At 37.8% G+C, this 24,033-nt stretch overlaps 1 protein-coding gene across 1 annotated transcript in view; it reads right to left on the reverse strand.

Moving 5' to 3' along the window:
- Nucleotides 1-3,719: 3,719 nt before the first annotated feature.
- The window catches only part of LOC128701024 (angiopoietin-4-like), a gene marked incomplete at its 3' end in the record, with an annotated part of 51,422 nt that continues 31,108 nt past the window's right edge, over nt 3,720-24,033 (reverse strand). The window contains exons 3-4 of the mRNA XM_070080598.1: nt 10,097-10,254; nt 3,720-3,849 (exon numbers count right to left, since the gene is read on the reverse strand). Coding sequence (XP_069936699.1) covers nt 3,720-3,849; nt 10,097-10,254 — 288 coding nt within the window. The remainder of the gene's footprint in view (nt 3,850-10,096; nt 10,255-24,033) is intronic.

The raw sequence follows: 24,033 nt of genomic DNA on the forward strand, positions 1-24,033 counted from the left end.
AAAACAGGTGACAGGTCCTTAGCTTCGAACTATAGACCAATAAGCCTAACCTCCATAGTGGGAAAATTTATGGAATCAATAATTGCCGAGGCAGTTCGTAGCCACCTTGAAAAGCATAAATTAATCAACGAATCTCAGCATGGTTTTACAAAGGGGCGTTCCTGCCTTACGAATTTATTAACTTTTTTCACTAAGGTATTTGAGGAGGTAGATCATGGTAATGAATATGATATTGTGTATATGGACTTCAGTAAGGCTTTTGACAGGGTCCCACATCAGAGACTATTGAGGAAAATTAAAGCACATGGAATAGGAGGAGAAATTTTTTCCTGGATAGAGGCATGGTTGACAAATAGGCAGCAGAGAGTTTGCATAAATGGGGAGAAATCAGAGTGGGGAAGCGTCACGAGCGGTGTTCCACAGGGGTCAGTGTTGGGCCCCCTGCTGTTCACAATCTACATAAACGACATAGATGAGGGCATAAAGAGCGACATCGGCAAGTTTGCCGATGACACCAAAATAGGCCGTCGAATTCATTCTGACGAGGACATTCGAGCACTCCAGGAAGATTTGAATAGACTGATGCAGTGGTCGGAGAAGTGGCAGATGCAGTTTAATATAGACAAATGCAAAGTTCTAAATGTTGGACAGGACAATAACCATGCCACATATAAACTAAATAATGTAGATCTTAATATTACGGATTGCGAAAAAGATTTAGGAGTTCTGGTTAGCAGTAATCTGAAACCAAGACAACAGTGCATAAGTGTTCGCAATAAAGCTAATAGAATCCTTGGCTTCATATCAAGAAGCATAAATAATAGGAGTCCTCAGGTTGTTCTTCAACTCTATACATCCTTGGTTAGGCCTCATTTAGATTATGCTGCACAGTTTTGGTCACCGTATTACAGAATGGATATAAATTCTCTGGAAAATGTACAAAGGAGGATGACAAAGTTGATCCCATGTATCAGAAACCTTCCCTATGAGGATAGACTAAGGGCCCTGAAACTGCACTCTCTAGAAAGACGTAGAATTAGGGGGGATATGATTGAGGTGTATAAATGGAAGACAGGAATAAATAAAGGGGATGTAAATAGTGTGCTGAAAATATCTAGCCTAGACAGGACTCGCAGCAATGGTTTTAAGTTGGAAAAATTCAGATTCAGGAAGGATATAGGAAAGTACTGGTTTGGTAATAGAGTTGTGGATGAGTGGAACAAACTCCCAAGTACCGTTATAGAGGCCAGAACGTTGTGTAGCTTTAAAAATAGGTTGGATAAATACATGAGTAGATGTGGGTGGGTGTGAGTTAGACCTGATAGCTTGTGCTACCAGGTCGGTTGCCGTGTTCCTCCCTTAAGTCAATGTGACCTGACCTGACTAGGTTGGGTGCATTGGCTTAAGCCGGTAGGAGACTTGGACCTGCCTCGCATGGGCCAGTAGGCCTTCTGCAGTGTTCCTTCGTTCTTATGTTCTTATGTTCTTATCATACTTGTTAACTTCATCACTTACACTAACATGCAGGAGAATATAACATAATAAACAACAGAGTTAACACATACTTGTTAACTTCATCACTTACACTAACATGTTGGAGAAGAATATAACATAATAAACAACATAGTTAACACATACTTGTTAACTTCCTCACTTACACTAACATGCAGGAGAATATAACATAATACACAACAGAGTTAACACATACCTGTTAACTTCATCACTTACACTAACAGGCTGGAGAAGAATATAACACAATAAACAAGAGTTAACACATACTTGTTAACTTCATCACTTACACTAACATGCTGGAGAATATAACATAATAAACAACAGTGTTAACACATACTTGTTAACTTCATCACTTACAATAACATGCTGGAGAATATAACATAATAAACAACAGTGTTAACACATACTTGTTAACTTCATCACTTACACTAACATGCTGGAGAAGAATATAACATAATACACAACAGAGTTAACACATACTTGTTAACTTCATCACTTACACTAACATGCAGGAGAACAATATAACATAATACACAACAGAGTTAACACATACTTGTTAACTTCATCACTTACACTAACATTCAGGAGAAGAATATAACATAATAAACAACAGAGTTAACACATACTTGTTAACTCCATCACTTACTAACATGCAGGAGAATATAACATAATAAACAACAGAGTTAACACATACTTGTTAACTTCATCACTTACACTAACATGCAGGAGGAGAATGTAGCATAATAAACAAGAGAGTTAACACATACTTGTTAAGTTCATCACTTACACTAACATGCTGGAGAAGAATATAACATAATAAACAAGAGAGTTAACACATACTTGTTAACTTCATCTCTAACACTAACATGCAGGAGAATATAACATAATAAACAACAGGGTTAACACATACTTGTTAACTTCATCTCTAACACTAACATGCAGGAGAATATAACATAATAAACAACAGTGTTAACACATACTTGTTAACTTCATCACTTACACTAACATGCAGGAGAATATAACATAATAAACAACAGAGTTAACACACACTTGTTAACTTCATCACTTACACTAACATGCTGGAGAAGAATATAACATAATAAACAAGAGAGTTAACACATACTTGTTAACTTCATCACTTACACTAACATGCAGGAGAAGAATATAACATAATAAACAACAGTGTTAACACATACTTGTTAACTTCATCACTTACACTAACATGCTGGAGAAGAATATAACATAATAAACAACAGTGTTAACACATACTTGTTAACTTCATCACTTACACTAACATGTTGGAGAAGATACATAATAATAAACAAGAGAGTTAACACATACTTGTTAACTTCATCACTTACACTAACATGCTGGAGAAGAATATAACATAATAAACAACAGAGTTAACACATACTTGTTAACTTCATCACTTATACTAACATGCAGGAGAATATCACATAATAAACAACATAGTTAACTCATACTTGTTAACTTCATCACTTACACTAACATGCTAGAGAAGAATATAACATAATAAGCAACATAGTTAACACATACTTGTTAACTTCATCACTTACACTAACATGCAGGAGAATATAACATAATAAACAACAGAGTTAACACATACTTGTTAACTTCATCACTTACACTAACATGTTGGAGAAGAATATAACATAATAAACAACAGAGTTAACACATACTTGTTAACTTCATCACTTACACTAACATGCTGGAGAAGAATATAACATAATAAACAACAGAGTTAACACATACTTGTTAACTTCATCACTTACACTAACATGCTGGAGAAGAATATAACATAATAAACAACAGAGTTAACACATACTTGTTAACTTCATCACTTACACTAACATGCTGGAGAAGAATATAACATAATAAACAAGAGAGTTAACACATACTTGTTAACTTCATCACTTACACTAACATGCTGGAGAAGAATATAACATAATAAACAAGAGAGTTAACACATACTTGTTAAGTTCATCAGCTACACTAACATGCTGGAGAAGAATATAACGTAATAACAGAGTTAACACATACTTGTTAAGTTCATCAGCTACACTAACATGCTGGAGAAGAATATAACATAATAAACAAGAGAGTTAACACATACTTGTTAAGTTCATCACTTACACTAACATGCTGGAGAAGAATATAACATAATAAACAAGAGAGTTAACACATACTTGTTAAGTTCATCAGCTACACTGAAGGTCTCCCACACTGCAGATCGTTGTTCTCCTTGCAGGTTGGTAGCGATCACCTTGAGTCGGTAACGATGAACTCCGCTAGTCAGGGCGTGAAGGTTGTCATTACCTGCAGGTGATCACAACACTCTGACATTCACAATCTTCACTGATAATGTAACGTTATCAACATGTACATTATATGTACTTCATAACATGTACTCTCTACACAACATGAACTACAACACAACACACACAGCTACATGAACTACAACACAACACACACAGCTACATGAACTACAACACAACACACAGAGCTACATGAACTACAACACAACACAGAGCTACATGAACTACAACACAACACACAGAGCTACATGAACTACAACACAACACACAGAGCTACATGAACTACAACACAACACACAGAGCTACATGAACTACAACACAACACACAGAGCTACATGAACTACAACACAACACACAGAGCTACATGAACTACAACACAACACACAGAGCTACATGAACTACAACACAACACACAGAGCTACATGAACTACAACACAACACACAGAGCTACATGAACTACAACACAACACACAGAGCTACATGAACTACAACACAACACACAGAGCTACATGAACTACAACACAACACACAGAGCTACATGAACTACAACACAACACACAGAGCTACATGAACTACAACACAACACAGAGAGCTACATGAAAACATGAACTACATAAAATACAACACAACACAGACAGCTACATGAACTACAACACAACACACAGAGCTACATGAACTACAACACAACACAGAGAGCTACATGAACTACAACACATGAACTAACACACAGAGCTACATGAACTACAACACAACACAGAGAGCTACATGAACTACAACACAACACAAAGAGCTACATGAACTACAACACAACACAGAGAGCTACATGAACTACAACACAACACAGAGCTACATGAACTACACAACACACACAGCTACAACTACAACACAACACAGAGAGCTACATGAACTACAACACAACACACAGAGCTACATGAACTACAACACTACACACAGAGATACATGAACTACAACACAACACACAGAACTACATGAACTACAACACAACACACTGAGCTACATGAACTACAACACAACACACAGAGCAACATGAACTACAACACAACACACTGAGCTACATGAACTACAACACAACACACAGAGCAACATGAACTACAACACAACACACAGAGCTACATGGGCTACAACACAACACAGAGAGCTACATGACCTACAACACAATACACGGAGCTACATGAACTACAACACAACACACAGAGCTACATGACCTACAACACAACACACAGAGCTACATGAACTACAACACAACACACAGAGCTACATGAACTACAACACAACACACAGAGCTACATGAACTACAATACTACATACACAGCTACATGAACTACAACACAACACACAGAGCTACATGAACTACAACACAACACACAGAGCTACATGAGCTACAACACAACACACAGAGCTACATGAACTACAACACAACACACAGAGCTACATGAACTACAACACAACACACAGAGCTACATGAACTACAACACAACACACAGAGCTACATGACCTACAACACAACACACAGAGCTATATGACCTACAACACAACACACAGAGGTACATGAACTACAACACAACACAGAGAGCTACATGAACTACAACACAAGACACAGAGCTACATGAACTACAACACAACACACAGAGCTATATGACCTACAACACAACACACAGAGGTACATGAACTACAACACAACACACAGAGATACATGAACTACAACACAACACACAGAGCTACATGACCTACAACACAACACACAGAGGTACATGAACTACAACACAACACACAGAGGTACATGAACTACAACACAACACACACAGCTACATGAACTACAACACAACACACAGAGCTACATGAACTTCAACACAACACGCAGAGGTACATGAACTACAACACAACACACACAGCTACATGAACTACAACACAACACACACAGCTACATGAACTACAACACAACACACAGAGTTACATGAACTACAACACAACACAGAGAGCGACAGGAACTACAACACAACACACACAGCTACATGAACTACAACACAACACAGAGAGCTACATGAACTACAACACAACACACAGAGCTACATGAACTACAACACAACACACACAGCTACATGAACTACAACACAACACACAGAGCTACATGAACTACAACACAACACACAGAGCTACATGAACTACAACACACAGAGCTACATGAGCTACAACACAACACTCAGAGCTATATGAACTACAACACACAGAGCTACGTGACCTACAACACAACACACAGAGCTATATGAACTACAACACACAGAGCTACATGAGCTACAACACAACACAGAGAGCTACATGAACTACAACACAACACAGAGAGCTACATGAACTACAACACAACACAGAGAGCTACATGAACTACAACACAACACAGAGAGCTACATGAACTACAACACAACACAGAGAGCTACATGAACTACAACACAACACAGAGAGCTACATGAACTACAACACAACACAGAGAGCTACATGAACTACAACACAACACAGAGAGCTACATGAACTACAACACAACACAGAGAGCTACATGAACTACAACACAACACACAGAACTACATGAACTACAACACAACACACAGAGCTAAATGAACTACAACACAACACAGAGAGCTACATGAACTACAACACAACACAGAGAGCTACATGAACTACAACACAACACAGAGAGTTACATGAACTACAACACAACACACAGAGCTACATGAACTACAACACAACACACTGAGCTACATGAACTACAATACAACACACAGAGCTACATGAACTACAACACAACACACAGAGCTACATGAACTAAAATACAACACACAGAGCTACATGAACTACAACACACAACACAGAGCTACATGAACTACAATACAACACACAGAGCTACATGAACTACAACACAACACACAGAGCTACATGAACTAAAATACAACACACAGAGCTACATGAACTACAACACACAACACAGAGAGCTACATGAACTACAACACAACACACTGAGCTACATGAACTACAACACAACACACAGAGCTACATGAACTACAACACAACACACAGAGCTACATGAACTACAACACAACACAGAGAGCTATATGAACTACAACACAACACAGAGAGCTACATGAACTACAACACAACACAGAGAGCTACATGAACTACAACACAACACAGAGAGCTACATGAACTACAACACAACACAGAGAGCTACATGAACTACAACACAACACAGAGAGCTACATGAACTACAACACAACACAGAGAGCTACATGAACTACAACACAACACAGAGAGCTATATGAACTACAACACAACACAGAGAGCTACATGAACTACAACACAACACAGAGAGCTACATGAACTACAACACAACACAGAGCTACAAGAACTACAACAAAACACACAGAGCTGCATGAGCTGCAACACAACAGAGCCACATGAACTGCAACACAACTCAACACAGAGAACTACATGAATTAAGACGCAACACAGAGAGATACATGAACTACAACACAACACAGAGAGCTGCATGAGCTGGAATACAACAGAGCTACATGAACTACAACACAAGACAGAGAGCTACATGAACTACAACACAACACAGAAAGTTAAATGAACTACAACACAACTCAGAGAGCTGAATGAGCTGCAATACAACAGAGCTACATGAACTACAACACAAGACAGAGAGCTACATGAACTACAACACAACACAGAGAGCTATATGAACTACAACACAACACAGAGAGCTACATGAACTACAACACAACACAGAGCTACATGAACTACAACACAACACAGAGAGCTACATTAACAACAACGCAACACAGTGAGCTTTATAAACTAAGACACAACACAGAGAGCTGCATGAACTACAACACAACACAGAGAGCTACATGAACTACAACACAACACAGAGAGCTACATGAACTACAACACAACACAGAGAGCTACATGAACTACAACACAACACAGAGAGCTACATGAACTACAACACAACACAGAGAGCTACATGAACTACAACACAACACAGAGAGCTACATGAACTACAACACAACACAGAGAGCTACATGAACTACAACACAACACAGAGAGCTACATGAACTACAACACAACACAGAGAGCTACATGAACTACAACACAACACAGAGAGCTACATGAACTACAACACAACACAGAGAGCTACATGAACTACAACACAACACAGAGAGCTACATGAACTACAACACAACACAGAGAGCTATAGCACAACATGAACTGCAACACAACTCAACACAGAGAACTACATGAATTAAGACGCAACACAGAGAGATACATGAACTACAACACAACACAGAGAGCTACATGAAATACAACACAACATAGAAAGTTAAAAGAACTGCAACACAACAGAGAGCTACAGCTATAACACAACACAGAGAACTACATGAACTACACAAACACAGAGCTACATGAACTACAACACAACACAGAGAGCTACATGAACTACAACACAACACAGAGAGCTACATGAACTAAGACACAACACAGAGAGCTGCATGAACTACAACACAACACAGAGAGCTACATGAACTACAACACAACACAGAGAGCTACATGAACTAAGACACAACACAGAGAGCTACTTGAACTAAAACAAAACACAGAGAGCTACATGAACTACAACAAAACACAGAGAGCTACATGAACTAAGACACAACACAGAGAGTTAAATGAACTACAACACAACACAGAGAGCTACATGAACTACAACACAACACAGAGAGCTACATGAACTACAACACAACACAGAGAGCTACATAAAACTATAACACAACACAGAGAGCAACATGAACTACAACACAACACAGAGAGCTACATGAACTACAACACAACACAGAGAGCTACATGAACTACAACACAACACAGACCTACATGAACTACAACACAACACAGAGAGCTACATGAACTACAACACAACACAGAGAGCTACATGAACTACAACACAACACAGAGACCTACATGAACTACAACACAACACAGAGAGCTACATGAACTACAACACAACACAGAGAGCTACATGAACTACAACACAACACAGAGAGCTACATGAACTACAACACAACACAGAGAGCTACATGAACTACAACACAACACAGAGAGCTACATGAACTACAACACAACACAGAGAGCTACATGAACTACAACACAACACAGAAAGTTAAATGAACTTCAAAACAACACAGAGGGCTACATGAACCAGAAAAACACTGCAAAGAGCTACAGGAACTACAACAAGAGACATCTACGTGAACACAACATAATACTACCTGGAGTGTACCTAGTGAGAGTTTCGGGGGTCAAAACACAACTCACAATGGTAAATGAACTACAACACAACTCACAGTGGTAAATGAACTACAACACAACTCACAGTGGTAAATGAACTACAACACAACGCAGAACTACAACATAACTCACAGTGATAAATTAACTACAACACAACTCACAATGGTAAATGAACTACAACTCAACTCACAGTGGTAAATGAACTACAACACAACACAGAACTACAACATAACTCACAGTGATAAATGAACTACAACACAACTCACAGTGGTAAATGAACTACAACTCAACTCACAGTGGTAAATGAACTACAACACAACACAGAACTACAACATAACTCACAGTGATAAATTAACTACAACACAACTCACAGTGGTAAATGAACTACCACACAACTCACAGTGGTAAATGAACTACAACACAACTCACAGTGGTAAATGAACTACAACACAACTCACAGTGATAAATGAACTACAACATAACTCACAGTGGTAAATGAACTACAACACAACACAGAACTACATGAATTACACAAATTACAACACAAAACATAGAGGTACTTGAACTACACTACAACACAGAGATCTATCTGAACTACAACTCGACATAGAGAGCTACATGAACTACAATACGACACAAAGTGTTACACCACGACATAGAAAACTCCAAGAACTACCTTGCAACACAGAACAATACCTACTAAAATACAACACAGGAAGCTGCATGAACATAAACACAGAGTTGCGTGAACTACAACACAACATTGAGAACAGCATGAATTTCAATTCTGAGATATTTGAACTACAACACAACACATGGTGTTACATGAACTACAACATGGAGTTTCATGAGCTACAACACATCAGAGTGAACTACAAGATAACAGGACTTACCCAACCAATATTCTCCACTTGGGTCACCGAAGCCAGTCTTGTAGTCTTGCCAGGTCCTGGTGAAGTTCACTTGTGGAGTCTGGCGCCGGCGGACGAGGAACACCGTCCACATGTGTTCTTCTTGCATCTCACACAACACACTCACACCTCCTGCAAAACTGACAATTTTTTTATTATAAATACACTCGGAATATGTCTATTATTAAGACATTGACACTGTGCATCCAGGTATGAGGTATGAGTCACTATACAAGGTCAGCTGAGACAGTGTAGTGTTTGATACTGTCACCTACACTCTCAAGTAACATCCACATATGAGGTATGAGTCACAACACAAGATCAGCTGAGGCAGTGTAGTGTTTGATACTGTCACCTATGCTGTCAAGAAATTTCCAGGTATGAAATATGAGTCATCATACAAGGTCAGCTTAGGCAGTGTAGTGTTTGATACTGTCACCTATGCTGTCAAGAAATTTCCAGGTATGAAATATGAGTCATCATACAAGGTCAGCTTAGGCAGTGTAGTGTTTGATACTGTCACCTATGCTGTCAAGAAATTTCCAGGTATGAAATATGAGTCACCATACAAGGTCAGCTTAGGCAGTGTAGTGTTTGATACTGTCACCTACACTGCCAAATAACATTCAGGTATGAGGTATGAGACACCATACAAGGGCAGCTGAGGCAGTGTAGTGTTTGATACCGTCACCTACACTGTAAGTAACGTCCAGGTATGAGGTATAAATCACCATAGAAGGTCAGCTAAGACAGTGTTGTGTTTCATACTGTCACCTACACTGTCAAGTAACATTCAGATATGAGTCACCATACAAGGACAGCTGAGGCAGTGTAGTGTTTGATACTGTCACCCACACTGTCAAGTAACATCCAGGTATGAGGTATGAGTCACCATACAAGGACAGCTGAGGCAGTGTAGTGTTTGATACTGTAACCTACACTGTCAAGTAACATCCAGATATGAGTCACCATACAAGGACAGCTGAGGCAGTGTAGTGTTTGATACTGTAACCTACACTGTCAAGTAACATCCAGGTATGAGGTATGAGTCACCATACAAGGTCAGTTGAGACAGTGTAGTGTTTGATACTGTCACCTACACTGGCAAGTAACATTCAGGTATGAGGTATGAGTCACCATACAAGGACAGCTGAGGCAGTGTAGTGTTTGATACTGTAACCTACACTGTCAAGTAACATCCAGGTATGAGGTATGAGTCACCACACAAGGTCAGTTGAGACAGTGTAGTGTTTGATACTGTAACCTACACTGTCAAGTAACATCCAGGTATGAGGTATGAGTCACCATACAAGGTCAGTTGAGACAGTGTTGTGTTTGATACTGTAACCTACACTGTCAAGTAACATCCAGGTATGAGGTATGAGTCACCATACAAGGTCAGTTGAGACAGTGTAGTGTTTGATACTGGCACCTACACTGGCAAGTAACATTCAGGTAGGAGGTATGAGTCACCATACAAGGTCAGTTGAGACAGTGTAGTGTTTGATACTGGCACCTACACTGGCAAGTAACATTCAGGTAGGAGGTATGAGTCACCATACAAGGTCAGTTGAGGCAGTGTAGTGTTTGATACTGTAACCTACACTGTCAAGTAACATCCAGGTATGAGGTATGAGTCACCATACAAGGTCAGTTGAGGCAGTGTTGTGTTTGATACTGTAACCTACACTGTCAAGTAACATAACAATTATAAGTTTCTTCCAAGTAAGATACTCAAGAGTTGAAGGTTTGAAGACAATCAGAAGAGGTTTCTAATGCACATGACGAAGCTGCATCAAGAGTTGAAGGTTTGAAGACAATCAGAAGAGGTTTCTCATGCACATGACGAAGCTGCATCAAGAGTTGAAGGTTTGAAGACAATCAGAAGAGGTTTCTCATGCACATGACGAAGCTGCATCAAGAGTTGAAGGTTTGAAGACAATCAGAAGAGGTTTCTCATGCACATGACGAAGCTGCATCAAGAGTTGAAGGTTTGAAGACAATCAGAAGAGGTTTCTCATGCACATGACGAAGCTGCATCAAGAGTTGAAGGTTTGAAGACAATCAGAAGAGGTTTCTCATGCACATGACGAAGCTGCATCAAGAGTTGAAGGTTTGAAGACAGATGAAGCTTCTCATGCACATGACGAAGCTGCATCAAGAGTTGAAGGTTTGAAGACAATCAGAAGAGGTTTCTCATGCACATGACGAAGCTGCATCAAGAGTTGAAGGTTTGAAGACAATCAGAAGAGGTTTCTCATGCACATGACGAAGCTGCATCAAGAGTTGAAGGTTTGAAGACAATCAGAAGAGGTTTCTCATGCACATGACGAAGCTGCATCAAGAGTTGAAGGTTTGAAGACAATCAGAAGAGGTTTCTCATGCACATGACGAAGCTGCATAAAGAGTTGACAAAGGTTTTTGCACAAGAAGCTGCAGATGAAGCTTCTCATGCACATGACGAAGCTGCATCAAGAGTTGAAGGTTTGAAGACAGATGAAGCTTCTCATGCACATGACGAAGCTGCATCAAGAGTTGAAGGTTTGAAGACAGATGAAGCTTCTCATGCACATGAGAACTGATGAACAACTGAAACTGATTTGTAAAGGTTTTCTCACATCATAAGTAAACCGAATAAGGAAGATACAAATTCTTGTAACAATTAAAAGTTTGACCTTCAAGTATACTTAATATTACGATAAGGTATTGTGGTTGACATATGATATATAATTCCTCTTCACCTTATTCCATCCCACTCCACTACACTCCACCACACTCCACCACACTCCACCACTCCCTTCCACACTCCACCACACTCCATCCCACTCCATGTATGTAAAAGTAATAGCAGTTAGTTTCACTTTAAGTTTCTGCTGCAGTTCTGTTTCTGTATAATACATTTTAAGTCAGTCAGAAGTGACGTTCGTAATTAAGATAAACTTTATTCTTTACTCTGGCTACTTTCTGGCTACTTTCTGCCTGGAAATATAAACACATATGCAGTATAATGTGATCCTTTATTGACAACGTTTCACCCACACAGTGGGCTTTTTCAAGTCACAAACAGATCTTTGCAACAGATACTTTCTGGCTACTTTCTGGCTACTTTCTGGCTACTTTCTGGCTACTTTCTGCCTACTTTCTGTCTACTTTCTGGATACTTTCTGACTACTTTCTGGCAACTTTCTGCCTGCTTTCCGGCTACTTTCTGACTACTTTCGGACTACTTTCTGGCTACTTTCTGACAATTTTTTGGCTACTTTCAGGCTAATTTCTGGCTACTTCCTGACTACTTTCTGGCTACTTTCTGGCTACTTTCTGACAACTTGAAGGCTACTCTCTGAATACTTTCTGGCTACTTTCTGGCTAGTTTCTGGCTACTTTCTGGCTAGTTTCTGGCTACTTTCTGACTACTTTCTGGCTACTTTCTGGCTAGTTTCTGGCTAGTTTCAGGCTACTTTCTGACTACTTTGTGGCTACTTTCTGGCTACTTTCTGGTTACATTCTAGCTACTTTCTGGCTACTTTCTGACTGCTTTCTGACTACTTTCTTAGCTACTTTCTGGCTATTTTCTGGCTAGTTCTTCACTACTTTCTGGCTACTTCCTAGCTACTTTCTGGCTACTTTCTCGCTACTTTCTGGCTACTTTCTGGCTAATTTCTGGCTACTTTCTAGCTACTTTCTGACTACTTTCTGGCTACTTTCTGGTTACTTTCTGACTACTTTCTCTCTACTTTCTGGCTACTTTCTGACTACTTTCTGGCTACTTTCTGACTACTTTCTGGCTACTTTCTAGCTACTTTCTGACTACTTTCTGACTACTTTCTGACTACTTTATGGCTACTTTATGGCTACTTTATGGCTACTTTATGGCTACTTTCTTACTACTTTCTGTCTACTTTCTGACTGCTTTCTGGCTACTTTCTGGCTACTTTCTGACTACTTTCTGGCTACTTTCTCCTAGTTTCTGGCTACTTTCTGACTACTCTCTGGCTACTTTCTGGTTGCTCTCTGGCTACTTTCTGGCAACTTTCTGGCTGCTTTCTGACTACTTTCTGGCAACTTTCTGGCTATTTTCTAGCTACTTTCTGTCTACTTTCTTGCTACTTTTTGGCTACTTTCTGGCTATTTTCTGACTACTTTCTGGCCACTTTCTGGCAACTTTCTGGCTACTTTCTGGCTACTTTCTGGCTACTTTCTGGCTACTTTCTGACTACTTTCTGGCTAATTTCTGGCTACTTTCTGACTACTTTCTGGCTACTTTCTGGCTACTTTCTGGCTACTTTCTGACTACTTTCTGGCTACTTTCTAGCTACTTTCTGAGTACTTTCTGGCTATATTCTGGCTACTTTCTGGATACTTTCTAGGTACTTTCTGGCTACTTTCTAGCTACTTTCTGATTACTTTCTTGCTACTTTCTGGTTACTTTCTTGCTACTTTCTGGCTAGTTCCTGGCAACTTTCTGGCTATTTTCTGGCTACATTCTAACTGTTTTCTGGCTACTTTCTGACTACTTTCTGTCTACTTTCTGGCTACTTTTTGGCTACTTTCTGACTACTTTCTGGCTACTTTCTAGCTACTTTCTAGCTACTTTCTGGTTACTTTCTAGGTACTTTCTGGCTACATTCTGACTACTTTCTGACTACTGTCTTAGCTACTTTCAAGCTGTTTTCTAGCTACTTTCTGACTGCTTTCTGGCTATTTTTTTGCTACTTTCTGGCTACTCTCTTGCTACTTTCTGGCTACTTTCTGTCTCTTTTCTGGCTACTTTCTGACTACTTTGTGGTTACTTTCTAGCTACTTTCTTGTTACATTCAGACAATTTTCTGATTACTATCTAGCCACTCTCTGGCTACTTTCTGGCTACTTTCGGGCTACTTTCTGGCTACTTTCCGACTACTTTCTGACAACTTTCTGGCTACTTGCTGACTACTTTCTGGCTAGTTTCTGGCTAGTTTCTGGCTAGTTTCTGGCTACTTTCTGATTACTTTCTTGCTACTTTCTGGCTACTTTCTGACTACTTTCTGGCTACTTTCTGGCTACTTTCTGGCTACTTTCTGACTACTTTCTGGCTTCTTTCTGGCTACTTTCTGGCTATTTTCTAGATACTTCCTGGCTACTTTCTGGCTACTTTCTCACTACTTGAAGGCTACTTTCTGACTACTTGAAGGCTACTTTCTGACTACTTTCTGACTAGTTGAAGGCTACTTTCTGACTACTTTCTGGACACTTTCTGGCTACTTTCTGGCTAGTTTCTGGCTAGTTTCTGGCTACTTTCTTTCTATTTTCTGATTACTTTCTGACTACTCTCTTGCTACTTTCTGGCTACTTTCTGACTACTTTCTGGTTACTTTCTGGCTAATTTCTGAGTACTTTCTGGCTTCTTTCTGACTACTTTCTGGCTACTTTCTACATACTTCCTGGCTACTTTCTGGCTACTTTCTGGCTACTTTCTGGCTACTTTCTGGCTACTTTCTGGCTACTTTCTGGCTACTTTCTTGCTACTTTCTGTCTACTTTCTGGATTCTTTCTGGTTACTTTCTGACTACTTTCTGACTATTTTCTGACTACTTTCTAGCTACTTTCTGGCTACTTTCTGGCTACTTTCTGGCTACTTTTTAGCTTCTTTCTGACTACTTTCTAGCTACTTTCTGGCTACCTTCTGGCTAGTTTCTGGCTACTTTCTAGCTACTTTCTGGCTACTTTCTGACTACTTTCTGGCTACTTTATAGCTACTTTCTGACTACTTTCTGGCTACTTTCTAACTACTTTCTAGCTACTTTTTGGCTACTTTCTAGCTACTTTCTGACTACTTTCTGGCTACTTTCTAGCTACTTTCTGACTACTTTCTGGCTACTTTCTGGTTATTTTCTAGCTACTTTCTGACTACTTTCTGGCTACTTTCTAGCTACTTTCTGACTACTTTCTGGCTACTTTCTATCTACTTTCTGACTACTTTCTGGCTACTTTCTATCTACAGTCTGGCTACTTTCTGACTACTCTGTGGCTACTTTCTAGCTGCTTTCTGGCTACTTTCAGGCTACTTTCTAGCTACTTTTTGGCTGCTGTCTGACTATTTTCTGACTACTTTCTAGCTACTTTCTGTCTTCTTTCTGGCTACTTTGTTTCTATTTTCTGGCTACTTTCTGATTACTTTCTGGCTACTTTCTGGCTACTTTCTGACTACTTTCTGACTACTTTCTAGCTGCTTTCTGGCTACTTTCTGCCTACTTTCTGGCTACTTTTTAGCTTCTTTCTGACTACTTTCTAGCTACTTTCTGGCTACGTTCTGGCTAGTTTCTGGCTACTTTCTAGCTACTTTCTGACTACTTTCTGGCTACTTTCTAGCTACTTTCTGGCTACTTTCTATCTACTTTCTGACTACTTTCTGGATACTTTCTTGCTACTTTCTGACTACTTTCTGGGAACTTTCTGGCTATTTTCTAGCTACTTTCTGACTACTTTCTGGCTACTTTCTAGCTACTTTCTGACTACTTTCTGGCTACTTTCTAGCTACTTTCTGACTACTTTCTGGCTACTTTCTAGCTACTTTCTGACTACTTTCTGGCTACTTTCTAGCTACTTTCTGACTACTTTCTGGCTACTTTCTAGCTACATTCTGGCTACTTTCTGACTACTTTCAGGCTACTTTCTAGCTACTTTCTGGCTACTTTCTGGCTACTTTCTACTTGTGTCTTAGATATCCAAGTCAGCAGCTGCTTGGTGAGTGAATATCAACGTCTCTGGTTATCTCTGGTGGTATTTTGTAACAACTTTCAAGTCTCTTTTATAAGGAGTGTTTTATGTGGTCTCATTTAGGATCAATACTATTGAAAATTTCCAATTATTAATAATGCTGTATTTTCATTGTCAACATTGCAAGGAGTTCAGCTGAAAGGACTTTTAAATTCCCAATAATTCTGGTGATTGACGAAATTTAAAGGAACAATTAATCTTCTCTGTTCTTTTTCTAAATCTGTAATTTTTCCTGCTTTAAAAGTAGTCATTATTGTACGTCAACATTGCAGTCTAGAGAGAACTTGTGCATTAAAGATTATCATCATTGTCTGGCATCTCTTGCTAGGCAGGATCTAGCTATCCAGTCTGTTATTTTCCTTGTGGTGTCGTAGCGCACCACAACTTGTATCAGTCTCCACCAATAATATTTAATTAAGGATATATATACTGTGTAAATAATTGTGACCTTAAATTTTCATGTTTAGGGAAGTTTACATTTATGTTTTGTTGTAATAATCTGTAAACTGTTTTGTTATGGTAGAGTCAGTAAATAGTTGTGATGTTGATATTAATGTTTACTAGTAAACTTTTATACATGTGATTGGTTTTCTACTGCCACAATCCAGCCATGAACCAGGCTTCTCTGGTGTTTCCCTGGTTAACAAGACTATTGTTGTTGGCTGCCTACTAGTCCACATATCCATCACAGTCTGATTGATCTGGCACTTAGAGCAGGTACTTCTCAGCAGTGCTTCTGATATCTTGAGGGAGAATGTTAAGTAGTCTAGACCCATGACTGTTGATACAATGTTCTCCTATTGTACTCTTAACACCCCTCTTTTTCACTATGTTCATTTTTTATTTCCTCCTTTGTATACATCTCTAGTATAATATTATGTTAATTTCTCTCTCTCTTTCAAACATTTCCAGCAATGTAAATTCTTTATAGACTCTACACTTAGTGTTAATGATCTGTGTATCTGTTCCAGCTGTGACATCTCTCTAACCTTCTACAAGTCTCCATTCTTTCTATACCTCATCAGTTATTCTCTGCTGTTCTCTACAACACTTAACTTAAATACACTTGTAATTTATCTGTGTCTTCCACAGAGACGACTTTCATTGTTTTCTTTGTAATTATTCACAAATAATTTGAATCTCATGAAAACTTTCACGAACGATAAATCAGTGAAATTTTGAAGGTTATCAAGCAAGGTGATCATGAGTAATAAACGTAATTAATGAAGGTTATTATTACAAAAAAATAATTTTTAAATGAAGATGGTAAGATTTACTTCTTTTGTAATAAAGAGTTCGGGATACATAAATACACACATTAATATAAATTAATCTTTAATATATAAAAATCAACTATCTTTGGTCTAGAGGTATTTGAACTGATATAATAATAATATGTACATGTTACTATAATAAATTATAATCAGCATTTTACTAAAATATAATTAATAACCCTACACAGGGTACAACTCTTGACACTACTGTCACTATATATATATATATCTCTATGCTAAAACAATAAATTATAAATAACATTTTTATAATAATAAATTACAATCAACTGCCTCTCACGACACGAAGTCAGTCACACGACACTGTTCAGTGTACACTACAACCAGGCCATCTTCAGCGTCCCACGACACCCTTTTCATCTCAGTGTTCCACTACGGTCCTGTGCATATCTCAGTGTTCCACTCCATCGTACGTCCCTCAGTGTCACACTACGGTCCTGGCCCAGTTCAGTGTAACACTCCAACCTTTTCTTCATGTAATGTCCCACTAAACAGCATCTGACGACTCCGGCCCACAGTTGATCAACGTAGACGGTGAGTCCACAGACATCACCGGTAGTCCAGTAAATCCTCTCCAAAGGCGGTTGACACACTGCTAGCCGAACACCATGCTGCAAGCTCACTGAATGCGGCCGTCAAGTAACTGAGGCCAACAGACTCAGTGAGCTGCGGTGAGCGGTTCTTCTAACGCCAGTAGATAGGTACGATTCGGTGGTCAGGTACCTACTGCATAGACGTGTACCCTGAGGAGTTCAGGTACTTAATGTTGAAGCCAGTAGACGTGTACCCTTCGGTGGTCAGGTACCTACTGCTTAGGTGTGTACAGCGAGGCGCTCAGGTACATAATATTTCTAAAGCCAGTAGACGTGTACCCTTCGGTGGTCAGGTACCTACTGCTTAGGTGTGTACAGCGAGGCGCTCTGGTACATACTGTTACTAAAGCCAGTAGACGTGTACCCTTCGGTGGTCAGGTACCTACTGCTTAGGTGTGTACAGCGAGGCGCTCAGGTACATAATATTTCTAAAGCCAGTAGACGTGTACCCTTCGGTGGTCAGGTACCTACTGCTTAGGTGTGTACAGCGAGGCGCTCTGGTACATACTGTTACTAAAGCCAGTAGACGTGTACCCTTCGGTGGTCAGGTACCTACTGCTTAGGTGTGTACCGTGAGGCACTCAGGCTCTTACTGCTCTAAGGCCGGCTCAGCAGCCCCCACATTGGGTTTGATGACGCACCCAGTGGTACTGCCGGCCGGCAGGTTAACTATTTAACCGCTAGTTTGGCAGGGGCCGCAACAGTTATCAAGCAAGGTGATCATGAGTAATAAACGTAATTAATGAAGGTTATCAAGCAAGGTGATCATGAGTAATAAACGTAATTAATGAAGGTTATCAAGCAAGGTGATCATGAGTAATAAACGTAATTAATGAAGGTTATCAAGCAAGGTGATCATGAGTAATAAACGTAATTAATGAAGGTTATCAAGCAAGGTGATCATGACTAATAAACGTAATTAATGAAGGTTATCAAGCAAGGTGATCATGAGTAATAAACGTAATTAATGAAGGTTATCAAGCAAGGTGATCATGAATAATAAACGTAATTAATGAAGGTTATCAAGCAAGGTGATCATGAGTAATAAACGTAATTAATGGTGGTTATCAAGCAAGGTGATCATGAGTAATAAACGTAATTAATGAAGGTTATCAAGCAAGGTGATCATGAGTAATAAACGTAATTAATGAAGGTTATCAAGCAAGGTGATCATGAGTAATAAACGTAATTAATGAAGGTTATCAAGCAAGGTGATCATGAGTAATAAACGTAATTAATGAAGGTTATCAAGCAAGGTGATCATGAGTAATAAACGTAATTAATGATGGTTATCAAGCAAGGTGATCATGAGTAATAAACGTAATTAATGAAGGTTATCAAGCAAGGTGATCATGAGTAATAAACGTAATTAATGAAGGTTATCAAGCAAGGTGATCATGAGTAATAAACGTAATTAATGAAGGTTATCAAGCAAGGTGATCATGAATAATAAACGTAATTAATGAAGGCTATCAAGCAAGGTGATCATGAGTAATAAACGTAATTAATGAAGGTTATCAAGCAAGGTGATCATGAGTAATAAACGTAATTAATGAAGGTTATCAAGCAAGGTGATCATGAATAATAAACGTAATTAATGAAGGTTATCAAGCAAGGTGATCATGAGTAATAAACGTAATTAATGAAGGTTATCAAGCAAGGTGATCATGAATAATAAACGTAATTAATGAAGGTTATCAAGCAAGGTGATCATGAATAATAAACGTAATTAATGAAGGTTATCAAGCAAGGTGATCATGAATAATAAACGTAATTAATGAAGGTTATCAAGCAAGGTGATCATGAGTAATAAACGTAATTAATGAAGGTTATCAAGCAAGGTGATCATGAGTAATAAACGTAATTAATGAAGGTTATCAAGAAAGGTGATCATGAGTAATAAACGTAATTAATGAAGGTTATCAAGCAAGGTGATCATGAATAATAAACGTAATTAATGAAGGTTATCAAGCAAGGTGATCATGAGTAATAAACGTAATTAATGAAGGTTATCAAGCAAGGTGATCATGAATAATAAACGTAATTAATGAAGGTTATCAAGCAAGGTGATCATGAGTAATAAACGTAATTAATGAAGGTTATCAAGCAAGGTGATCATGAGTAATAAACGTAATTAATGAAGGTTATCAAGCAAGGTGATCATGAATAATAAACGTAATTAATGAAGGTTATCAAGCAAGGTGATCATGAGTAATAAACGTAATTAATGAAGGTTATCAAGCAAGGTGATCATGAATAATAAACGTAATTAATGAAGGTTATCAAGCAAGGTGATCATGAATAATAAACGTAATTAATGAAGGTTATCAAGCAAGGTGATCATGAATAATAAACGTAATTAATGAAGGTTATCAAGCAAGGTGATCATGAATAATAAACGTAATTAATGAAGGTTATCAAGCAAGGTGATCATGAGTAATAAACGTAATTAATGAAGGTTATCAAGCAAGGTGATCATGAGTAATAAACGTAATTAATGAAGGTTATCAAGCAAGGTGATCATGAGTAATAAACGTAATTAATGAAGGTTATCAAGCAAGGTGATCATGAATAATATACGTAATTAATGAAGGTTATCAAGCAAGGTGATCATGAATAATAAACGTAATTAATGAAGGTTATCAAGCAAGGTGATCATGAGTAATAAACGTAATTAATGAAGGTTATCAAGCAAGGTGATCATGAGTAATAAACGTAATTAATGAAGGTTATCAAGCAAGGTGATCATGAATAATAAACGTAATTAATGAAGGTTATCAAGCAAGGTGATCATGAGTAATAAACGTAATTAATGAAGGTTATCAAGCAAGGTGATCATGAGTAATAAACGTAATTAATGAAGGTTATCAAGCAAGGTGATCATGAGTAATAAACGTAATTAATGAAGGTTATCAAGCAAGGTGATCATGAGTAATAAACGTAATTAATGAAGGTTATCAAGCAAGGTGATCATGAATAATAAACGTAATTAATGAAGGTTATCAAGCAAGGTGATCATGAATAATAAACGTAATTAATGAAGGTTATCAAGCAAGGTGATCATGAGTAATAAACGTAATTAATGAAGGTTATCAAGCAAGGTGATCATGAGTAATAAACGTAATTAATGAAGGTTATCAAGCAAGGTGATCATGAATAATAAACGTAATTAATGAAGGTTATCAAGCAAGGTGATCATGAGTAATAAACGTAATTAATGAAGGTTATCAAGCAAGGTGATCATGAGTAATAAACGTAATTAATGAAGGTTATCAAGCAAGGTGATCATGAATAATAAACGTAATTAATGAAGGTTATCAAGCAAGGTGATCATGAGTAATAAACGTAATTAATGAAGGTTATCAAGCAAGGTGATCATGAGTAATAAACGTAATTAATGAAGGTTATCAAGCAAGGTGATCATGAGTAATAAACGTAATTAATGAAGGTTATCAAGCAAGGTGATCATGAGTAATAAACGTAATTAATGAAGGTTATCAAGCAAGGTGATCATGAGTAATAAACGTAATTAATGAAGGTTATCAAGCAAGGTGATCATGAGTAATAAACGTAATTAATGAAGGTTATCAAGCAAGGTGATCATGAGTAATAAATGTAATTAATGAAGGTTATCAAGCAAGGTGATCATGAGTAATAAACGTAATTAATGAAGGTTATCAAGCAAGGTGATCATGAGTAATAAACGTAATTAATGAAGGTTATCAAGCAAGGTGATCATGAGTAATAAACGTAATTAATGAAGGTTATCAAGCAAGGTGATCATGAGTAATAAACGTAATTAATGAAGGTTATCAAGCAAGGTGATCATGAGTAATAAACGTAATTAATGAAGGTTATCAAGCAAGGTGATCATGAGTAATAAACGTAATTAATGAAGGTTATCAAGCAAGGTGATCATGAGTAATAAACGTAATTAATGAAGGTTATCAAGCAAGGTGATCATGAGTAATAAACGTAATTAATGAAGGTTATCAAGCAAGGTGATCATGAGTAATAAACGTAATTAATGAAGGTTATCAAGCAAGGTGATCATGAGTAATAAACGTAATTAATGAAGGTTATCAAGCAAGGTGATCATGAATAACAAACGTAATTAATGAAGGTTATCAAGCAAGGTGATCATGAGTAATAAACGTAATTAATGAAGGTTATCAAGCAAGGTGATCATGAGTAATAAACGTAATTAATGAAGGTTATCAAGCAAGGTGATCATGAGTAATAAACGTAATTAATGAAGGTTATCAAGCAAGGTGATCATGAGTAATAAACGTAATTAATGAAGGTTATCAAGCAAGGTGATCATGAGTAATAAACGTAATTAATGAAGGTTATCAAGCAAGGTGATCATGAGTAATAAACGTAATTAATGAAGGTTATCAAGCAAGGTGATCATGAGTAATAAACGTAATTAATGAAGGTTATCAAGCAAGGTGATCATGAGTAATAAACGTAATTAATGAAGGTTATCAAGCAAGGTGATCATGAGTAATAAACGTAATTAATGAAGGTTATCAAGCAAGGTGATCATGAGTAATAAACGTAATTAATGAAGGTTATCAAGCAAGGTGATCATGAGTAATAAACGTAATTAATGAAGGTTATCAAGCAAGGTGATCATGAGTAATAAACGTAATTAATGAAGGTTATCAAGCAAGGTGGTCATGAGTAATAAACGTAATTAATGAAGGTTATCAAGCAAGGTGATCATGAGTAATAAACGTAATTAATGAAGGTTATCAAGCAAGGTGATCATGAGTAATAAACGTAATTAATGAAGGTTATCAAGCAAGGTGATCATGAGTAATAAACGTAATTAATGAAGGTTATCAAGCAAGGTGATCATGAGTAATAAACGTAATTAATGAAGGTTATCAAGCAAGGTGATCATGAGTAATAAACGTAATTAATGAAGGTTATCAAGCAAGGCGATCATGAGTAATAAACGTAATTAATGAAGGTTATCAAGCAAGGCGATCATGAGTAATAAACGTAATTAATGAAGGTTATCAAGCAAGGCGATCATGAGTAATAAACGTAATTAATGAAGGTTATCAAGCAAGGTGATCATGAGTAATAAACGTAATTAATGAAGGTTATCAAGCAAGGTGATCATGAGTAATAAACGTAATTAATGAAGGTTATCAAGCAAGGTGATCATGAGTAATAAACGTAATTAATGATGGTTATCAAGCAAGGTGATCATGAGTAATAAACGTAATTAATGAAGGTTATCAAGCAAGGTGATCATGAGTAATAA

The sequence above is a fragment of the Cherax quadricarinatus genome, unplaced genomic scaffold, assembly GCF_038502225.1.
Source record: "Cherax quadricarinatus isolate ZL_2023a unplaced genomic scaffold, ASM3850222v1 Contig660, whole genome shotgun sequence".
Classification (NCBI taxonomy): Eukaryota; Metazoa; Arthropoda; class Malacostraca; order Decapoda; family Parastacidae; genus Cherax; species Cherax quadricarinatus.